The following is a 21222-nucleotide window of genomic DNA, read 5'->3' as shown; positions in this document are numbered from 1 at the left end:
CCCTTCAGTTGTATTTTTCGCAATATATTTTCTACATATGTAAACAAAATCAACATTGCTTGCTTGCCATTTATCCCACTCTATACCTTCCCTGAGAACACCATCAGCTGGCAGAAGCCTCAACGCAGCCTTGGGCAGCCTGGAAGGCAGCAGCAGCCACACGGCTCCTGCACACTGGGACGTGGTGTCAGGGAGCAGACAGAGGAAGGGATGCTCAGGGGGTCCTGGCCACAGACCCCTGAGCATCAGGCAAATGTGCAAGGCAAGGCCAAGCTAGGAAACCCGAACAACAAGCCAGGAGGAAAGCTGGCACCGGGCAGTGCCAGCACAGCTCAGGTGGGGACAGAGGGTGCCAGGCTGGGCTGAAATTGGGTCCTTCTGGGCCTTGGGCAGAGACACCGTGGCCCAGTGATTCCCTTAGGGCTCAGATGCTCAATCCCAGCACCAAAATATGTTGCTTCTGGTTTTGAAGTCACACAGACTTTCTGAAATGTCATACTGTAACTTAGATTTTACATTCTGCTCTTCCTCTCAGCCTTAAAGTAAGTTCTATTTACAATGTCCCACTAGTTATGAGAATTAAACTAATTCAGTACAAATAGGTTAACCTCTGTCAGCATGGCACAGCCATTACTGTACAGAGCCAGGTCATGATTAAAATGAGCATCTCTGCAGATTTATGCCACTCTAGGAGGAGGTTTCCCACATGCCTTAGGGATTTAAGTAAATTACACCAAAGTCTAGATTGAAAGAAAAGTTAGAATGGTGAAAATCTTTTGTTTAGTGGCAGGCATATGTTAATTTAGAGGGAAAGAAATTAGCAAGGCCATTAACTGGTACTATAGCAGTGACAAGCACCATACTGCTCACTTCACAAGCATTGCCTTTGAGCAAACTCCTATGGTTCAGAAGAGGGAATATGAGGCTTGGTATTCAACCCTAAAACTCATCAATTTTATTGCAGAGGTCTCAAGCCACACTTTGAATGGCTTTCACAGTCAAAACATAGAAATACATGCATCAGAGCTTCAACACCAATCTTCTCCCAAACAGAAAAGTGATTGGCAGGTCGGCAAAGAATTGATCTCACTTCAGCAGATTGTCCACTTCAGCTTCAAGGACAGCCCAGAAAAACATTTTTGAAATGACCATGAAAAGGAAATATGTTAAAAAAAAAAAAAAAAAAGAGAAAAGTTTTTGCTTAGAAAACTGTTAGCTGTAAAATAACAACCAAAGTTACAAGGGCTGACAATTTAACAAGGTTCTTTTTTCTTCTAGGATATTAAAGTTAATTAAAATTGGTGAAGTCATGGAGTCATTTGTGACCTATACTAAACATAGCATAATCTCATCTGAAAAGCATGAAATTACTCTGCCTATATCTATTACTCCAATTCTTGATAACTATTATAGTCATTCAATAATCCAATTACTATAAATTACACTTCACAAGTAGGTCCATGCAATAGCCAAAATAGAAAAGATTGACATTGCCTGCACAACATTAACGGACCAAAAGAAACTTATTAGGTAAAACAAACTGAACAAAACAAAACTTGCTTTAACTTCCCACAATATGCATATCCGAAAGTGTTTGACTTGCTGCAGAATAGGGCACTCTATGAACATATATATACAGATACTAGTTTCAAATGCAAGAGTCAAAATGTATATTAAACCTAGAATGCAGTGCTAAAATCAGGTTTTAATGTAGTTGGGAAGGTGATAGGTTTGACATCACTGGCCAAACAAACCTCTAGCATGCTGAAACAACATACTGATTCATGTAAGGACAACTTAATGCTTGAGAATATGGAGGCATTGAGAGTCCAGCTTTGTGGGCTAACCCCCAGCAAGAAAAAGGTTCCCAGAAGAAAGGATATTTAACAGCACTGGCAGTCAGACTACCTCCACTGGTACAAAATCTGTTTTCAGTTCAGAGCTTTTGAACATTAATATATATTTATCTTATGTTTATAAACACAAGGAATAGTTTATTTTGGCTAGAGTCTAGTCCAAATGTATGAAAAAAATCTGGCATTTCAGTGTCAGATCAGGGATCAAAGCCAAAACTACACATTTGGGAGAAAAGATGATATAATTTCAAGAGTACAAGAGCACAAAATGTTTGACTGAAAGGGTGAATGAAGAAGGGAGAGTAAATCAACAATTGTTTCATTTTTCCAAATGTTTTCAATCAAATTTCAAAAGGCAAACTATATTAAAAAAACCCCAAACTAGCTATTGAATCTACGAACTTGGTGTTTGAGCCGAACTCATGAACAGCAAGTTTGGCAAAATCAGTAGCTGTTTGGTAAAGTTACCAGAATGTCAAATAGTAAGAAACAGTATTTGCATATATCCTCAGTTTTACACTTCAGGTTACGAGCATGCAGCGTTCGACTGAACAGGTCACCCGGCCTGATGTAAACCTACTGCCATTGCCGCCTTCAGGCAGCTGAGATCCATGATCTGATGGCTCACACCCATGATTAGAATCTCTAAAAACCAGTGTCCCCACCCAAATCTACACCAAACTCTCTTTCTTCCTGGTACAGGAAACCATAGTAAAATTATCCTAAAGAAGTTAAGACCATACACAATTTCCTTCTCAGCTAGGATTTACAGAAAAGGCACTTCGTAGATCATTTAAAACAGTCCTGTGAAACAGGAAGAATGGGAGTTTTATTTATTTTGTTTACAGATTGATGGAACATAATGATCACACAAATAATTTTTCACCATATATGTTTCACTATGTGGTACTAATGAGTTTTGTAAAATCCATATCCAATAAACAAAAGCCTCCAAACACACTAGGCATTAATTATCTTCATTTGCAAGAGAAACAAGTATTTCTTTTCCTTTTTGAAATTATGAGTAATTTCACACAAATAAAAAGCTGAATTTCCAAAAAAAAAAAAAAAAAAGTAACTTTTCAGAATGTGTTGAGTGTCATTTACTTCTATGCTCTGCAGTAAACAGCCCAGAAAATAAATTGTTCCCATAAATTTCTTTAAGGTCTTTACATTCAGCCTTCATATGCATCACAAATGAAATCTATGCTTCATGGAACATGAAAGCATGTTCTCTGAAATTCTTCATAAATGCAAAGCACAATCTGGCTCTGTAAATCTCCAGAACTACTGAGGGGTAAGGCAGGCAGGAAAGAAACAAAAATATGCATATGCACACTCATGCACATGGGAAAATAGGACTCAAGGACCTAACTTTGACAACTTAGTTACAAAAATTCAAACAGACTTATATTCTGAGCACCCTCATTGAAGTTAACACCTCCCACAGAAATTACATTTATATTAATGAGATCCAGTGGATCTAAAGTTACTGCCACAAAAGTGTAACAGTCCATGTAGAGTGATCAGTACTAAAAGGATGAAAAAGAAAAAAAAAAGAAATAATCAAGCTTTAATTATTAATGTAAGTTGCAAAATAACTGTAGATGTTATTTACTCAGACTTCCACACAGCATTCCATATAGAAAAGAGATCTGCTTAACAACCAAAACAATGTCAAAACAATCAATTTAATTGAATCAACTCAATTTGACCCTGATCAACTTGGGTTTCCAGGTGCCAGGAAGCATTGGGAGTGGGTGAGCAGGGAGCTCGGGGGGGTGTGAAGTGGGTAGGGGCAGGGTCCTTGCCATGCAAGTGCGGTCCCACAGTACCAGCAAGAAAAGCCCAGCAAAATGCTAGCCAAAGTACGACATCAAACCCAACAAAACAGCAATGAATGTTTATAAACAGACACAAGTAAGGCATGAAGAGGAGATGTGTATTCTCCTTAAACCTGATCAAATTAGAAGTCTCTCTCCTGCCATTCGGTTGATCCATAATCAGAAAACTTCATATCAAAGACTTATTTCTCTTCACTGCCACTATAAACAAATGGTTGGCAGACTAACAGTCAAGATATTAGCAAGACCTGGCAACCTGCAACAGGAACTGAGAATAACCAGGAATTAAGTCATTACAGCACTGGGAACTGCAGTGACATTTATATATTGCTTCCTGTAGGCAGAAAAAGCCTGATGTTACTGCTAGGTGATGGGTGTTATATCTTGTTCAAGGATGCTTTAAACCAGAATTAAAGTGTCTGAAATGTTATTTTTGAAATATTTAACTCTAATCTCCCCAAAATCTTTAGTTAATTTCCTAATTTCTCCTGATGAATTAATAGGAAGAATGATTTCCCCTAGCGAAAAAGAGAATGTTTTGCATGCCTGAAAGATTACCCATGTGTACTGCCTGGAATATTCTTCACTAATCTGCTCTGTCTCGTTTCTTAAAAGAACCAAGTGATGATGAGTACTCTGCAGTCCAGGAAGAAGAGAAGCAAAACAAGTAGCAGAAGTTCTTTATAGAGTTCCTCAGTTTGTGTAACCAGGGGAATCTGCAAATTGAGGGAATTTTTTCCATCTTATTTCTCATAGCACATCTGAGAATAATGCTCCAAATCACACCCTCTCAAATGTAAGAAAATTGAAAGTAGTAAGAAGGAGGAAGAGAAAGAGTTGTCAACATTTATTCTTTCAGCCTGATCTACAGTGCTACACATTACACTAGATCCTGAATATTCTCAGGAAAGTGGAGGTTTAGTGGGGGAAGGCAAGGAGGAGAGAAGTACTTCCTTCACTTGTACACTACTGGAGGGAGAGGTTTTATTTTGAACTTGTTATAGCATGGTCGCATAGATTGAACCCTCTTCAATGGCTGCAATTAATCAGGTGAACCTATTAAATACCTTCCATCTTAGTTCTATTATGAAAGACACTCTGCCTGGATGCTCTGTATTAGCAGTTTAGTCCACACTAAAAGAAGATTTTTGAAGCAAATCTCCCCCAGTCATTCCCAATTCTCATGCCCTGGTCTGCATTGTAGAATGGTCTGAGAGCACATGAGTTGGAGTTACACTCCAGGGGCAAACCTAGAGAACCCAACCACTAACTGCTGGTCCATTCCATCCACAGAATCAGGCTGGAGTTCATCTGGAATAAAACCCCAGAGATTCATATAGTGTGACTGTTCAGTCCCTCTGTCTTACTCCACACATCTACTCATATTCAGATGCACTACTTAACAACCAAAACAGGAGATACCATTGATGCACCCCACACCACTAAACAACACAGACTACATGGCAATAAAAATGGATGATAATGAGATTCACTTGAAAACCATATCCTTAATCCAAAGTAAAACATGAATGCATGTGTCCTAGGATCACACAGAACCACAGAATGGTTGGGGTTGGAAGGGACGTCTGGAGAACATTCCACCTGCTAAAGCAGGTTCACCTAGAGTAGATTGCACAGGAAAGTGTCCAGGCAGGTTTTGAATGTCTCCAGAGAAGGAGACTCCACAACCTCTCTGGGCAGCCTGTTCCTGTGCTCTGGCATGCTCAAAGTAAAGAAGTTTCTCCTCATATTCTGATGGAACCTCCTATGCTTCAGTCTGTGCCCATTGCCCCTCATCCTATCGTTGGGCACCACTGAAAAGAGTCTGGTCCCATCCTCTTGACACCCACCCTTCAGATATTTACAAGCATAAACAGAATCCCCTCTCAGCCTTCTCTTCTTCAGGCTGAATAGACCCAGTTCCCTTAGTCCTTCCCCATAAGAAAGATGCTCCCAGACCTCTACTGTATATTCCACAGTACACAAGAGGGAATATCTCACAATGTGCAGAGTCTAGCAGAAGAAAGGAAGTATAATTGCCCTTCATTCAGGATGGAGACAGTCTTTGTCAAACAAATACAAAACCTAAAAAATCCAAAACTAACTAATCACAATGAAATAAAGACACTTCGGAATGCAACAATTTCTATCACAATTTTATGCTTTGTAATGGAAGCCACAGAATATAAAACATAAATGTTTGGGTTTTTTTGAAAAAAAAAAAAGCAAGTCCTTTACTCAGCTGACTGGTGGTAAATTCCCATGAATAAGAGTCAGCAAGTCTCAAACACTTCTGATCACGTCAGGTTAGTATCGATGACAAATGGGGACAGCTACAGCAAAGAGGACAAGTCTACACAGTATCATCTATACTGTCAAATAAAGCAGCTGAGGGCCAGGAGGTCATTTGGCACAACTCGCACCAGTGAATCCAAGTGCTTTCACCCTCCTCAAAGACATGAACCATGGTCGCGCTGCCCACAGGAATGGTCCCAAGTCACAGTCTGGATATTGTCTGAAGACTGCCACTTAGCCTAGCACAAAGTTATGCTAAGGAAAATGCTAACAGTTTAACAGTATGATCAGATGCATTTTGGTGCTTGGAGCTATGCCGTGGCCTTAGTGTGGTCCGTAGCCAGTAGTTCCCACCACAGAAGGAAAAGGCATCAAAACCTATCTTCAGAAGGGTAGGAGCTGAACAGAGTATTGTTCTGCTTCTACAACAGTTACTTGACCTCATCCAACAAAACACTCAGACCTCGAGGTACAGCTGTACCTCTGAATCATACATTACCACCAGTGGAGACATTGGAAGTATATTAACTCTCGAAACTAAAACAAGTTTTATGTTCCAGTTAACTGAAACAGTCATAAAAAGTATTTGTAGAGCTCAGTAATGAAAGCACCTTAATTGCACATAAGAACATTAAATTAGTTCCACAAGATATTTGATCTGTGAATATCAAGCAAGCTGATGAGACATTATTTAGATTGCAATTTACAATTAGTGTATCTAAATTTTTATTCTCTGCAGTAATGTTCGAGGTGACAATTTTCCATTATATTTAAGAAAGAAAATACTTGTTAGTGTTTCTTGTAGATTTCCTGTAGAGAATATAGATTACTGCTTGGAGTGTTCTTTTAAGTCACAACCAACTAGCTCTCAGTGAGCAGAAACCCTCTTAAAGAAACATCAATGCCACAAATAAAAGCAGATATTATAGTCAAACAAGTCAGTTACAGAGAAATGTTATTCTTAGCCCTAAATAATGTTCCCTCATCTTTCATTTTGGGGAATGTTTTGATCACTTAATTTAAACAGAAAAGATCCTTTTGCACTAGGACAAGAGTTTTTCAATGTATATTGATAATATTTCTCTTGGCTGGCCTCTGTTTGCCAAAGTTCCACAGAAATACTTGAAAAATAATGATGCTCTAAAAAACAATCTACTTTTTACCACTTATAAATTTCAATCAAGAGGAATTTATAGACCTCTATTATGATCATCTCACACCTTAGTGCTACAAACCATGGCAATACATTGGTGGGTTTGTTTTATTTTTATTCATTTTATTTCTGCTAGATATGCTGGGCTAAGTCATAACTTTTGTAAGGCAGAATAGTCTGGAGCAAATTTTGAAAATATAAAAATATTTTTATAGTTCTCCCAGAGCAGACAACCCTAACATTAATTGGTTAAAAAACACACATGAAGTACTCTTCACACTTTTTTTGTGGAACTTGGCAACGAATCATATGTTGGTCAAAAACAGGGAAAATTTATAACATTTTAAAAGGTGAAGTCTTCATTTTATGTTATAAATTGATAAAGTAAGATGGTTTTGTCGAACAGAATTAGATTGACCCTGGTCTGATTAAAATGACACTAGAATTATGAGAATTACAAAGTCAACTCAAGCAGGTTTACTACATTTAATTACATTTAGCTATGAAAACTACAGCCAACAGACATTAAGTTAACCTTACTGACATTGATGAAAGTCTGTCAAACTGCTGAAAGCTGTAAAGAAGAAACAGAGATAGCAGAGACTTAAGTAAGGACTTTCCCTACTACACACAGATACAAGTAACCCAGAAAAAAACCAATCCAGTGCTCCCTGAGGTCTGGGTAAATCTCACTTCTTTCACATTCATTCCCTTTGATAATCACCCTATAATGTTTCCGTTTATATATATATATATATATAAACAGATATATATATCTCCTGTCTTCATTTTTGTTTACTTCTTGTCAAGTATTGTGATAAACTGTAAAACAGAGCATCTACAAAGAGTGTATATTCAGCCAATGAGAAAGCCTGGTTTTGTGGTTTGTTTTTTGTTTTTTTTTTCTTTTAGGGGTAAAGCAGTTATAAAAAAGGAGCAGAACTGAGTGAAGTACAGAAGCGGAGATGTACATAAGTGCAACAGCACATAAGTACAATTAGTAACACAATAAACTAAAAAAATATAGAGGTGAAAAAAAAAAAAAAACCAACAAGTCAGATTGTTAATTGTGGCTGGTTTGTGGTTTGGGTTTTTTCCTGACTGTGAGTCAGTAAAAGATTTACCCATTCTTTTCTCTCTCCTGACATGTGAAAAAAAAATATTCTTGAGAGTATTAGTCACAGCTGGTTCCAACTGCGACAAGATTGCCCTTGGTATGAATTACAAATCTAATTTTTCTTTTCTTACTCTAAAGGTTCAATTACAGATAGCGAAAGTCAGGAGAAGGAAACATTCTTCCAAGCTTCAATTTATATTGTCTGACTGTCATAAACAACACAAAGCTCTTTGGGGTTATGTATGCAAATCATATCTAAACAATTTCAGTTTATTAATTCTCACCAGTAGGTTGCTGCGGTAGCATTTTGACAATTCAGGCTTCAGACTTGCTCCCTGGATCCCCTACCTTTATGTATACCCAAATATTCAAATATTCCTAACCTAGACATGCCTAAAGCAGAACACTTTCTTGTTGCCTTCAGTATATTTTCCGAAAAGATCATGTTGCTTTTGAAAGTACTTTGAGACTAAAGCATCCAGCTACGTTCTCCAACCTTGATTGCTTAAACTGAGTTGTGACGGTGCCATGCTTCTGGCAATGTCTCATTTAACAAGAAAACAAAACAAACAAATAAAACCACAGCTGTTCAATCTTCTGGAAGCCTAATTCCAATGATTTTTTTTTTTTTTTTTTTTTTTTTTTTTTGGTAAATGGAAGGTATACCGGATAGATTTAAGTCTCGCCTCCTGAAACTTTGTAAGTAAAAATGGTGATACATATCGAATTTCACTTGATGGGACCAAAGATGTATAATTGTAAACAGTGAATAAGTTGGCCCATGACCAATTTCTGACACCCTTCCCTTGCAGATGACACTATGTAACATATTAGTAATTCAACCCTAAACTGGTGTCAGTTGATAATTTTAGCTACAGTAGTTTTCAGTAATTTACTAATGTAAAATGAGTGTGAATTTTGTCCTGACTATACCAAGGGAATTGGAGGTTTCCGTGGTTAGATACTGTGCGTTGAAGTGTATCTATTAGTTACAGGTTATCTGAAGACCAAGAAAGCCTTAATTTAGTGTTTGATAACCTTGGAGAATACATAATTTCTACAGATAGTAAGAATAAAAATGTCTTGCCTTACGAATTGTAAATTGTACCAACCATAACCTATTCTGTGATTATCACTTGGAAGAAGTACCATATAACTAGCCCACGTATAATGAAGTTCTTGTCAGAAAATAGTGTCTTTTTTCCCCTCTATTTCTCACATATTACAAGTACAGAAACATACAGGTACGCACACTTGTTCCAGTAGAATCAAAGATTCTTTTAATGATCACAAAATCCTGAATAAGAGACTTGGAGATTTTAGTACAGTAAAGTTACTCTTCAAAGCACACTCAGAAGACTAATCCTTTTATGCAATGTCATTTATCTCTTATTATTTTTAAAAGACTATTCTGTTTAGCACATCCAGCATATGCACCATATGACGCACCAGATGCTTTAGTAATTAATTCGTCTTTTAAATGAAAAGTACAATAAATAGTTGCATAAAACAGTGTGTTGATGCAACTGATACACACACTGACAATTCAAAACTATTAATAGAAAAGGAAAATATTTTATAAAAAGCAATAGCTACACACAAAACAACCCTGTCAGACTGAACTGGCAACAGTGTTTCCTTGCGCTTCAACTGAATTCTAGAAATGAGCACACAGTATAGATTACCGTATATCCTTACATTGCCATTCCATCAGGGCTCATCAAGGGTGGCAGAAGAATGTCTAAATGCTACTTTTACAAAAATGCTGCATAAGACAGCAGGATATGTTGAAAAAAAGAGAGCAAAAGACACATCACATGATACTAGATTGCGTTGCTTGCTTGAACAGGGTAAGAATATTTTACTAACATATAAGAAACATGCGTTTTATTCACACATCACCACCTGTGAGTAATTCCTTAAGCCTTTCTAAAAACATGACTTAATACTGTTAGACAGGATTTGTACAGAAAGATGGGCCTAAGAATTTCCTTGCCTTATCTACGTGTTAGCTGCAGCCAGTGAAACAAGTGAAAAATCTCTTTGCCTGCTGACTGAACAGCTTTGCTGGAGAGGAAGACAGCAACACATGCTTGTGACAAATAGTTTTCAAATATGCAAGCGTCCTCATGATATTCATATCAGATCAATTCTTCACTTTCCTCCAATAAACTTAGTTTTATATACACCTAGAAGAAAAAGACAGCTTCTATAGAGAAAATAAAATAAATATTCCTGACCATCACCCATATCATTTAGCACTGTTTTGGACATGTGTGCTTGTTCTTCTGTATTTTTCATGTTGCATATTAGATATTATATGAGCTACATACTGTGATACTGTGATACATAGGATATCCATATTCATGGTGATGTTAAACAAACTACTTCGTAGTTACATGAGCAGCAGAAGCAAGTATGTTTGTGCCTATAAGTCAAATGAACGGGTATTCTCCAAAGAAGTCTGCATCCATTATTGGATGTGCCAGGATAGTGCACGATTTACTCAAGGGAAAAAAAACAAAAACACAACACAACACAATTAAATTGGGATACCGAAGAAAACCTTAAAACTGGAAAACATTCACCACACAATGTTTGGGGAAGTTTCATCATGTATTCAGAAAAAGAAAAGTAACAAAAGGCAATTTACTCAATAATTTACTCAATTTACATTTAACAAAAACAAACAAGCAAACAAAATAAAATAAAAAACAACTCAAAGTCTTAACTAAAACCTCCTTCTTTCAGCTTATCCACTGATAAAGTAGGAACAATAATGCTCACTCACTTCACAGTGTACTGTGAAACTGAATATACTACTGTTTACAGTTTACTCAGTGTACCAATAAATGCTGACAACTGTTAGCATGAACCACAATAACAGCGCGGTGGCAGCACTGTCCACCAGCACACACAGTGCAGCCAACACACTGTTTTTCCACAGGCCATGTGGAAATAGCCCATCTCAAAACACAGGCTGCGCTACCCTGAGCTCCATTTGAGCTCTTCCCATTAGTTGTTAGGCCTCCCACAAAACTGGGCATAAAAGGGAATTCCCATCAAAAGGTACAACTACCACACTTGTGCCAAGGAAGAATTGCCAAGAGCTGACAACAGAGATTTGATACCAAAAGACTTTGCTTCCATCTATCTCTTAGTAAGACTGCTTCTGTGATCCCCAACAAATCAATTAACCCCTCTCTGCTACACATCTCCATAATTAAAGTATGGAAATCATTACCGCTTCAGATCAGGGAAGCACTATGGAACTCGGCCACTCAGGCTCTGGGAAGTGTGTTTATAGTGCTGATGATAACCCCCTATGAAAAAAGCTACTCTGGATACACTTTGCACAGATCACATTACATGAAATTACATGCTCAGGGGAAATATTTATCCTCATTTTTTATTCGTCCAGTGCTTTAGAAGTCTCATATAGACTGTGCAAAGGCAAAAATCCCAGAACAACAGGCATAAACAGTCCTGTAATTTTGGCATGGTGAAGGGAAGCTTTGCAGTATCATACAGTGTCAGCATGTACCATGACTCTTTAAATACAGTACAAAACAACTGAGGTTTTGCATTCATTTTCCTGCTCAGATCTTCTCTAAATACTACAAATGCATTTGTCCCTGCTACAATCTGAACTTCACAAGGAGATGATAAATGAGATAATATTGATTAGATTGTGCTAAAGGGTTCCAGCTCTTCAAGGTTATATCCTTCAGAGAGTTTGTAAATCTCATTACAGAAATCTGCCTGCTGATATACATAAATAAAGAGTGGCAGAAGGGTTCCAGCATGACAGGTCTCGCCGGAGTCACACTGTTCTTCAGACAGAAAGTTCAGACAAGCAGGTACAGAGGAGTTCAAAATGGTAGAATCAGCCTGACTTTTTCAAAGAAAACAGACAAAAAAAAAAATTAGATCATGACTGTTACTGACAAGAGGTGTCAGGAGTGAAGCACAATCTTGGGCCTCCATTGGCTTTATCTGTCAGCTTTGTCAGGAAGGATGAGCAAATCCACTAAATTATTCCAAGTACTTTAACATTGTCCTGATTTCAGATGGGATGGAGTTAATTTTCTTCCCAATAGCTGGGGCGGTGCTGTGTTTTGGATTTAGATGAGAATAATGTTGATAACACACTGATATTTTAGTTGCCAATAAGCAGTCAAGTACTTTTCAACTTCTCACACTGACCAGCAAGAAAGCAGGTAGTACACAAGAGGCTGAAAAGAGACACGGCTGGAACAGCTGATCCCAACTGACCAAGTGGACATTCCATAACATATGACATCGTTCTCAGTACATAGAAGCCAGTGGAAAAAGAAGGAAGTGGAGGGGGGTGGACATTCAGAGTTACGGTATTTGTCTTCCAAAGTCACCATGACACACGATGGAGCCCAGCTGTCCTGGGGATGGCTGAGCACCTGCCTGCCAATGGGAAGCAGTGAATTCCTTGTCTTGCTTTGCTTGCATGCAGGGCTTTTGCTTTACCTATTGAATGGTCTTTTCTCAACTCTCAACCATGACTTTTCCCACTTTTACTCTTCAGTTCTCTCCCCTATCCCATCAGGGGGACTGAGCGAGCGGCTGTGTGGTGCTTAGTTGCTGGTTGGTGTTAAACCACAACGAACATGCAGTTTTTGTAGTAAATGAATCAACTTCAGATGAAAGTCAGTGTCAGGCTTTGCCTGCTTGGGGGTGGAGGGAAAGTATATGAAACAGCACACAAAAAAGCAAGTACAAAAATCTGCTAAATTTCCCTAGAGTTACTGCATTCATTCTTAACTAATGGAGGAAAATAAGAGGGACTTTCACTAACCATCTGCTTTTTAAAAACTTTCATTGCTTAGGATTTCTCTCTGAGACATCATGGCAGGAAAGAGAGTAATACTGAAAATCCTGGTGGTCAAAAGGCTGAAAAGAATCACCAGTGCATGCTGCCAGTCGCGATGGCTACCAGCATCAGAAACAGAGACAAGATCCATGTAATAATTTCCCTTTTATTTGGCACACATTTGCACCCAGTTTGGGATTCTACAGTACAAGGAATACATTGTCAAAAGGGAGCAGGTTCAATCGCTGCCCACCAAAATGGCCAGGGGGCTGGAGCACTTCTGTGAGGAGCAGCTGAGTAAGTTATGCTTTCTAGAATCTAAAGAAGTGGCTTTGGAGGAGAAGCTAATGGCAGCTCCCCCCAACACTCCACCGTGAAAACACCCCAGCAAGGAGCAGGCTGCCCAGTCTCCATCCTTGGAGGTTTTAAAGATGCAATGGGAAAAGACCTGAGCAATGCCATCTGAATTCAGTAAGGCCACTGCTTTCAGAAGGTTAGGCTTGCAGACCTCCCAAGGTCCCTTTCAACCTGAATGAGTCTGATCTGTGTTTGCTGTCTCTATTGTCGTGGTGCCACTGACAAGTGATATTAGGTGTCAGTGTTGCAGGAACACGGTCATGCCCTGCTCCTTCTGCTGAGCTCTGCTACCATTTCTATTCTCGGCAGTCTCTGCACTCCCAAGTGAAAGTGATTCTATTTATATTCATCTCACAGAATGTTTAAAACATCGGGAAAAAAATGCTTACAAAATGAAACACAGATCTGAGGTGTAAAAGGAACAGCAACGCTGTTCTTTTTCTGAGATCAGACATTGTTTTTCAGAGCAGCAGGTGGGCACAAGTCTTGTTTCCATTAAGAAGTTAAAGCCCTAAGCTTGAATATGTTTTTTTATCAGTTTGCCAACTGTTTTCATGGAGATATATACAGGCAGAAGCAGGATTCAAATTTGGTTTGTGACAGTAGGGAAGCCAAGTGAAGAAACATGAAACCTTTGCATACTCTGATATTCAGTAAGCGCTCGGTAAATTTCTTTAATAGGATCTCGAAACTATGAACATCTTCCCAAATTAGTGGGAAGTCAACAAAATTTGTACAGGAAACAAATTATTAGGCTTCACACAACAGAATACGTGGACACCTCCTCTCTATTATGAAGCTCTGCCAACTGCTTTCTCGTGCTTTCCATACCAAAATCAGAAACCAAATTCTGTCCACTTCATGACAAAAGTTTCTGAAATTAGGTTTTTCCCAGCAAGAAATTTGAATAGAAAAATCAGTGTGTGGAAGCAAAAACTTCAATTAATAAGTATAGCCTATTGATTTGTATTGTGGCATGGATAACTCTTCGAAATAATCTTGAAATCCATGCCACCCTAGTGCTGATCGAACTTTTCATGAAAAAACATAGGAAAGTTGAAGCTTCTTACAGTCACATTCAATATGACTGAATGGAGTCCAACCTTACCAAAATACTGGCGTGGATTATTAATGGTGGTCATCTGTCTTAGGAAAATGGCAAGATTAATTGTTGACCCTGAAAAGATAGGGAAAAGGCAAGACACTGATGTTTGTGGTAACATGACACCTAGTGTTCGCTTTCAGGAAACTTCTGTATTGGCAGGTGCCAAATTTTGGAAAAAAAATAAAATAAAATAAATCAATGCTCCAGGACTTGTTTTCACACACACACACACACACAAAATAAATAAATAAATAAATAAAAAGTTAGATATTTATACTCGAATCTCTATACAAGTATCTAAATTACATAGACATAGTGAAAAAAAGAGGAGGAAAAGAACAGAAAATCTGCATGTGCTGCATTTCTGCCTCTAACTGAGTATACAATTTGGGTAACTCCAGAAAAGAGTGATATCCAAAAAAAGTTCCACATCATCTTTTTCCTTTGGGTTTCTGCTAAACAAAAAAATTCTGCTGACAACTTGCATACACAGCCACTCAAAAAAAAAAAAAAAATCAATTAAAAAACTGGGTCTACTACACTTAGCATGCAAAACAGAAGTTTAAAAGAACAGTCCCTAATAGGAAAAAAAAAAAGACAAACAAACAAACAAACAAACAAACAATACCCACAACTAGCGACAAGGCTTATTTATACATAGCAATAGCTATACACTTTTATTTCTTCATTTAAAATCCTGGCGTATCAACAGCGCAAGTGACTGTAAAGCTATCATTCCCTTTCATGCATCTAGCAACACAATGTTAAACCGCAATGCTAAAACCACAGTATCTAATGCATAATGGATGAGACCATAAAATCCACATAAAATCATGGCACAGGCACTCTGACATAGTGAGTAAGAATTCTTAACGGATTTGAACCCTTGAGGATTTCTGAGGGGCAAAGAAGGGAAGAATTATATGAGAAATCTGAATAAAAAGTTCACTACAGATAGAGGAAGCATATCCTGCTTACTGAAATTAACTCAACAAGAATACGTATCTGATCCCAAATGAAAAAAAGTATCAGACTGGCAAAAAAGAGATTAGGTCTGACTGAAACTTTAGTTCTACAGAACAAAACATAATCAACTGCATTTCAAGAAGTTTATATTGTGCGAAACATTCCTAAAAGAGCTTGTTAGTGTTAAAAATACGCACACACAAAAAACATTAGTACTGTATTTCAAATCTAGCATGCTGTGTTTAATTTAAAAGTATGCTGAATAACTTTCCAAGGAGTAGTATTTAATTGCATCCTTCTGAAGAGAAAAGAAAAGAAAAGAAAAAAAAAAAAAATCATGTACCTCTAAGTATTAAGACTGCTTAGCTACCATAATCCCAAATAATTAATTGGACTCAGCATGCAATATTTAGTACTTAGATGATAACTAGTATTATTGTATCTCGTTTCTGAGAAAGATGTGTACAGAAACAGTCAACACACTGCTATTAAAATATACATTTCTTTTTTAGCAAGGTAAACAGACCTAGATTCCAGTACTGTTAAATAACTAAAAAATACTAAAGTCAAACACTTATCACACTGTTAATTATAATTATTTTTAAGGTGTTTCAAGCATAATTCTCTGCAGAGGTTGAGTATGTGGAATCTCTGGGGAGCCAGGCAGTCATGAACTCACCTAAACAAATATCTGCCATAAGATGTCCCTGTTGAACTTAAAGTCTATACAGCTTTTTTTTAAAGTACTAAATATACATGCATTCTTTCAATCATACACCTCTAAGTGAGGCTAAGTTGTTCTGTGTTTACTGGAAACTGACAGCTTGCCCAAGCTTTAGATTCATGGCACTATTTGCCATTTAGGGTCCAGGTAAACTATATATAGCCACAAGCCTTTAATTCCTATCACTTCTGTCATAAAGGTGAGTTCACCATTCATTCAGCATCTAGTTTGACCCCAAGCAGAGTGCCAGAATATCACCAGGAACAGCATGTCCCATTGACCTTAAACATATGCATTTAACACAACTACAAGAATACCAGTCATAAAATTCACCTCATGATAGTGATTATCCCTCACCTTTAATGCTGAAATATTCTGAAAGCCATACAACCTACTCAGCTGTTAACATTTTAGGTTATTGCTGCACAGATTATTTTTGCAGTTCAAGAACAGGTCTTACAAAGTAAGAGCTGTGGAACTGCTTTAAAACACAGAGGATGCCAGAGCAGGTTTAATTTGATCGCTTCCTTTTGAACTACAGAAATTCTAAAAAGGTTAAATGTTTGCATCTCTTCACACACAGTTGAAAGAGAGATGCAAATACACAGTACATACAGTGCAAAAGCCAGCTAGGACAAGACAATAGTTTGTTTCCACACATTTCCGAGCAGTTGTATGCGCTTATGACTACAGGTTGCCTCTCCTTTGTTCCCACACTTGCATCTTCCCAGTATTTACTCTTAGCCTTACACTCCAGAGGCTCAAAGCAGTTATGAGTTCACTGTGAAGGGAAACACGTCTTTAAGACATCCTCCATGCAGCTGAAAGGAGATGCCTTCTAAACAACACTCTGGATAACACATGAGGTGAAAACACCATTTTCCTTTAAAAATTGCAAGACTGTGGTAACAGAAACAGCTTGAAGGACAAAGCAAAAGACTTACAGGGCTGTTTATTTTGCCACTGGCAAACTATTTTATATTAAGTGCAATGACTAATTTTTTAGATTGTGACTGAAAAAAAAAAAAGTGATTACACTTGAACAAAATAACTTCACAGGCCAAGAAGAGCCGCACATTAAAATGTACACAGGGCACACCTACTGCATTTTATATAAATCAGGGACAGCTGAGAACCGCCGTCAGAGGGCATCATTCATAAATGATTTTCCAAATATGCTGTCATGAAGTAGCAAGTTATTTTCCAACTCCTACACGGGGTTCTCTTAAAAGTGCATGAGATGCTACATCCGTCGAAGTCAGCTTTTTTTTGCCTTTTTTTTTTTTTTTTTTTTTTCCTGCCGGCACGGGCTCGTAGCCGGGTTACAAAGCGAGCAATTCAACGCTGTCCCCGGGAAACTCGCACTGCAACCCGTCACGGCGGGTTGAAAATCACGAAAGCAGCAGGCACAACCCCCACAGCACAGGAAACAAATCCACCCGACTGCGCTCGGACCGCCGGTGCCCGCCCGGCCGGTGTCGGGCCGAGAGAGCTGGCGCTGAGCCCGGGCAGCTGCCCCCGTCCCAGCAGAGCCCCCGGCGCCCTGCGGGGCTGGCAGGCCGGGCCGCTTCCAGCTCCACTCGTGCAGGCGCCTCCCTCCCGCCCCCCGGGGAGCGCCGCCGGCGGGACCGTACCCACCCCCCGCCCCGCCGCAGGAGCTGGCACCGGGACGGGATGAGGGGAGAGCGGGTACTTGCCCAGGTGGGGACGAGGAGGCTGCCGGGGCGCTCGAGCGGTGCTGGAGGAGGCTGTTTCCCCGCCACGCTCATCTCCTCCCATGCAGCTGGCGTAGTCCTCTCAGACGGGCGGCTCGGCGGGACGCGGCGCCTCAGGCACCGACTCCCAAACGCCCGCCCCTACCGGCAGCGCCGGCGTCCCGGTTCCGCGGGGCAGGCTCGCACCGCTGCCCTCCACGTTCTGCCCCGCCGCCGGCGGCCCGGGCGGGGCGGTGGCACCGGCAGGGCGGGCGGGCGTGGGACGTGGGGGGAGTCGCCAGAGGTTCGGAGCAAGGCGGGGAAAGGAAGGCGGAGGATTCGCGCTGGCTTTTTAACTTCGCTTTTCCGCGGGGGGTAGGCACCGCCGCTCTCGTTCCCCTCCCCTCTGCGGCCGCATCCTGACAGCCGGGCGCCGGGTGCTCCTCCGAGCGCTGCCGCGCTCCTCCCCGGCACCGCACGGCTCTGCCCGCCCGCGCCGCCCCGCGAGGCTCCCACTCGACGCCGCTTCTCCGCGGGGCGGCGGCCCGACGCACGGGCGGGACCCGCACCTTTCCGCCGGGGAAGGCTCTCGGACAGGGCAACTTCTGCCAGGGAAAGGTGGGCCGGGAGCTGTGGGGGATGGCTGCTCTGCCCCATCAATCGTTGCCTGCGGACCGTACCGGGCAGTGGCGTCGAGGTCGTAAGCCACAGCCACACAGTGAAGAGCACGGCCCTTGCTCGTTGATCTCTGAATCAGAACCATGAGTGGTTTGACATCTCTCAAGTGTTCTTAGTACCCTTGACATGGGATAACACAGGGCAATCTGCCTTTCTGTGGGAAAAGTCCCCACCATCCCTGAACATTGCCATCAGATTTTGCTCTTGGACTGATCTTTGGGTTCCATCCAAGTTCCTGACCATGGCCCGTGGCCTGGGTCATCGTTTTCAGTGGAACTTCTTGTAGGTCTGTGGTAGCAGATCTGCTGAGACTAGTCCTAAGGAGAAAAGGTTCAACCTGGCCCTTAACATACTACAGTATTGGTAGACACTTTTCTACTCTGAGGGGAGAAAGGGGAAAGCTCTTAAAGCTCTTAACTTTCCCCATCAGTTTATTTAAGAAGATCAGTGTTTCACACACATATCTTTCTCTTTTCTTATCTAAGTGTAATTTGAAAGGACACCTTTATTCCCTTTTGAAGCCTCTACCTCATCATGCAGAGCCATGATACACAAATATATAACAAGAAAAAAGGGTGAGTGGAGCTGACAAGAGTTTTTCTAAAGCTAAAGATTTTCTTTGCCTAACTAAACTGTATTTTTCTTTCAAAAGCTTTTGTAAAAGCAACACAACAGTTAAACAGGAAAGAAACATGTATCATCTTCTACTTGGAGATAAGCGCATACAAAACTGCCTATCACTGCTATATTTTAGTATGAAATCCTCTCTCCCCAGGTCTCCCTGTCCAAAAATACCTGACTTTTCTGTAAAACCACAACTTACAATTAGCAAATGCTGCTTCCTTTCTCTGTCTATTGATTCATCCTTACACATACCAGAGCCCCACAGAAGATGGGGAGAGGTGGACAAGAGGTAGTTTGCTGTGTGGGGTTATGAGGTTTCAGCTTTTTTCTAAGGGTGCTCACAGCCCTCTGTCTGTGCCTGAGTTGTTCTCTTTGCTGTGCCCAGAGACTTCGAGTGTGCAATGCAGCAAGGAGTCAGTGCCATTTTCCTGAAGAGACTGGCACTCAAGCCAATCCACCCCAACACATCCTGTGTGGAAAAAAGCCATCTATCTCACTCCATGCCTGTAGAAAAGTGTGTGGCAACACGCTGGCAGTGTGAAATGTTGGAGGAGATGAGTCTGGGTTGCAGCCTAACTGACCATATAAACTTCTGTGCATGCAGAGTGTGCTGGCACTGTGAAACATATGAGTCTTTCTGCTGAAGATTAAAGAAAATCAAGAAATGCAAAGGCACACGGATGAGCTGCAACCTGTTTGGAGATGGATTGCCCCAGCCTCCAAGGGCTGGGAGTTGCAGGAACCAGCAAATAACAGCAGCTATCCTGGTGGATATTTGCTAGTATGGATAATAATTTTGCTGTGGTTGCAAACTTGTTATGACATCCAGCTTTTCTTCTCATTTGCTCTCACAAATATGGTGTCTATGTGAGGATTAAAAAGTGGAGATGCAAGTTAGTGTAAACACAAAATATGTGGCATAGCAGTATATTATTATAATATACAGGGATATATATGGGAAATGGCTTACAGAGAGAAGTGGAATAGAAAGCCCTTACTTTTCAGAATGTTTCTATTTATCTACAAGCTGTACTTTTAAAACTTAAAAATCTTTCTCAATTGGATATAATAAGCTTTTTATAGAGTATATAACCTCTTGAGAAACTTATCTTACCATTGACAATTACATAAATGATTTATGGAACTCACTGAAAACTGGATACCATCAGACAGCTAAGTAACTATTAATGCTTAGTTCTTTTTGGACTTAATGAGAGCATTTCATAAAATTATATTCTCCTATGGTATTGCTGTACTGAAAGTAAATGGGTACATAAGATTTGGGGGAGGATTAGGAAAAAACAAATTAATTATTCTGTATGTAATTTGAGCTAAGTCAATTTGTGATTGTCTCATCTAATACATTTCTTTATTTCAAGGAACAACAAGGTTTAACAGCTTAAGAAACCTATGAGCTTCTTAGAAGTTGATGCTTCTTATATGCATTTTTCTCTTTCTTCTGTTTGTTATTTCTCAGTTTTGTTGCATCCCTGATCCCTCAAAAGGTTTTGCTTTTGCCATTCCTGAAATATAACAAATGGAAGCTATCTGTCAAGTAGCTATTTTAGTGATGAGAGTTTTTATTTTTCTGGATTACATGAAATCCTATGATATGGAATGAAGCAATTTTTTGAAAATTTCTAGCTCCTGAGATTTCATAAAAATCTACAAAATATCAAGAAAGTAATCGTACAAACAGGCAGTAAGCAAATGCTGAGTGCTTTCAATGACATACCATTGACATACCATTTTTAAATCAAATTCATGATTTTGGAGGGTTACATTAGATAATGCCCAAGAAGTTTCATTAAGATCTGACTTGGCTCACAATAGGAAAACTGCAAATTGTGTGAAAGTCTTGAATAAAATCAGCATTCATGAAAATAGACGTGCGCTGCTGAATTTAGAAGATACCATATTACAGACCTGTCTTTATTTCCTTCTGTTTTGATACATATGCTTT

The 21222-nt window shown here is 39.8% G+C and overlaps 1 protein-coding gene across 1 annotated transcript in view; it reads right to left on the bottom strand.

The window, feature by feature from the left end:
• The window catches only part of SNTG2 (syntrophin gamma 2), a gene marked incomplete at both ends in the record, with an annotated part of 248656 nt that extends 230624 nt beyond the window's left edge, over positions 1–18032 (bottom strand). Inside the window, one exon of the mRNA XM_082048487.1 lies at positions 17961–18032. Within this exon, the coding sequence (XP_081904613.1) occupies positions 17961–18032 (72 nt within the window). The remainder of the gene's footprint in view (positions 1–17960) is intronic.
• Between the last annotated feature and the right edge of the window lie 3190 nt (positions 18033–21222).

Source organism: Streptopelia decaocto (assembly GCF_964273445.1).
Source record: "Streptopelia decaocto genome assembly, chromosome: 3".
NCBI classification, from domain to species: Eukaryota; Metazoa; Chordata; class Aves; order Columbiformes; family Columbidae; genus Streptopelia; species Streptopelia decaocto.
The sequence above is the reverse complement of the archived record's forward strand: the minus strand, read 5'-3'. Positions and strand labels throughout refer to the sequence as shown.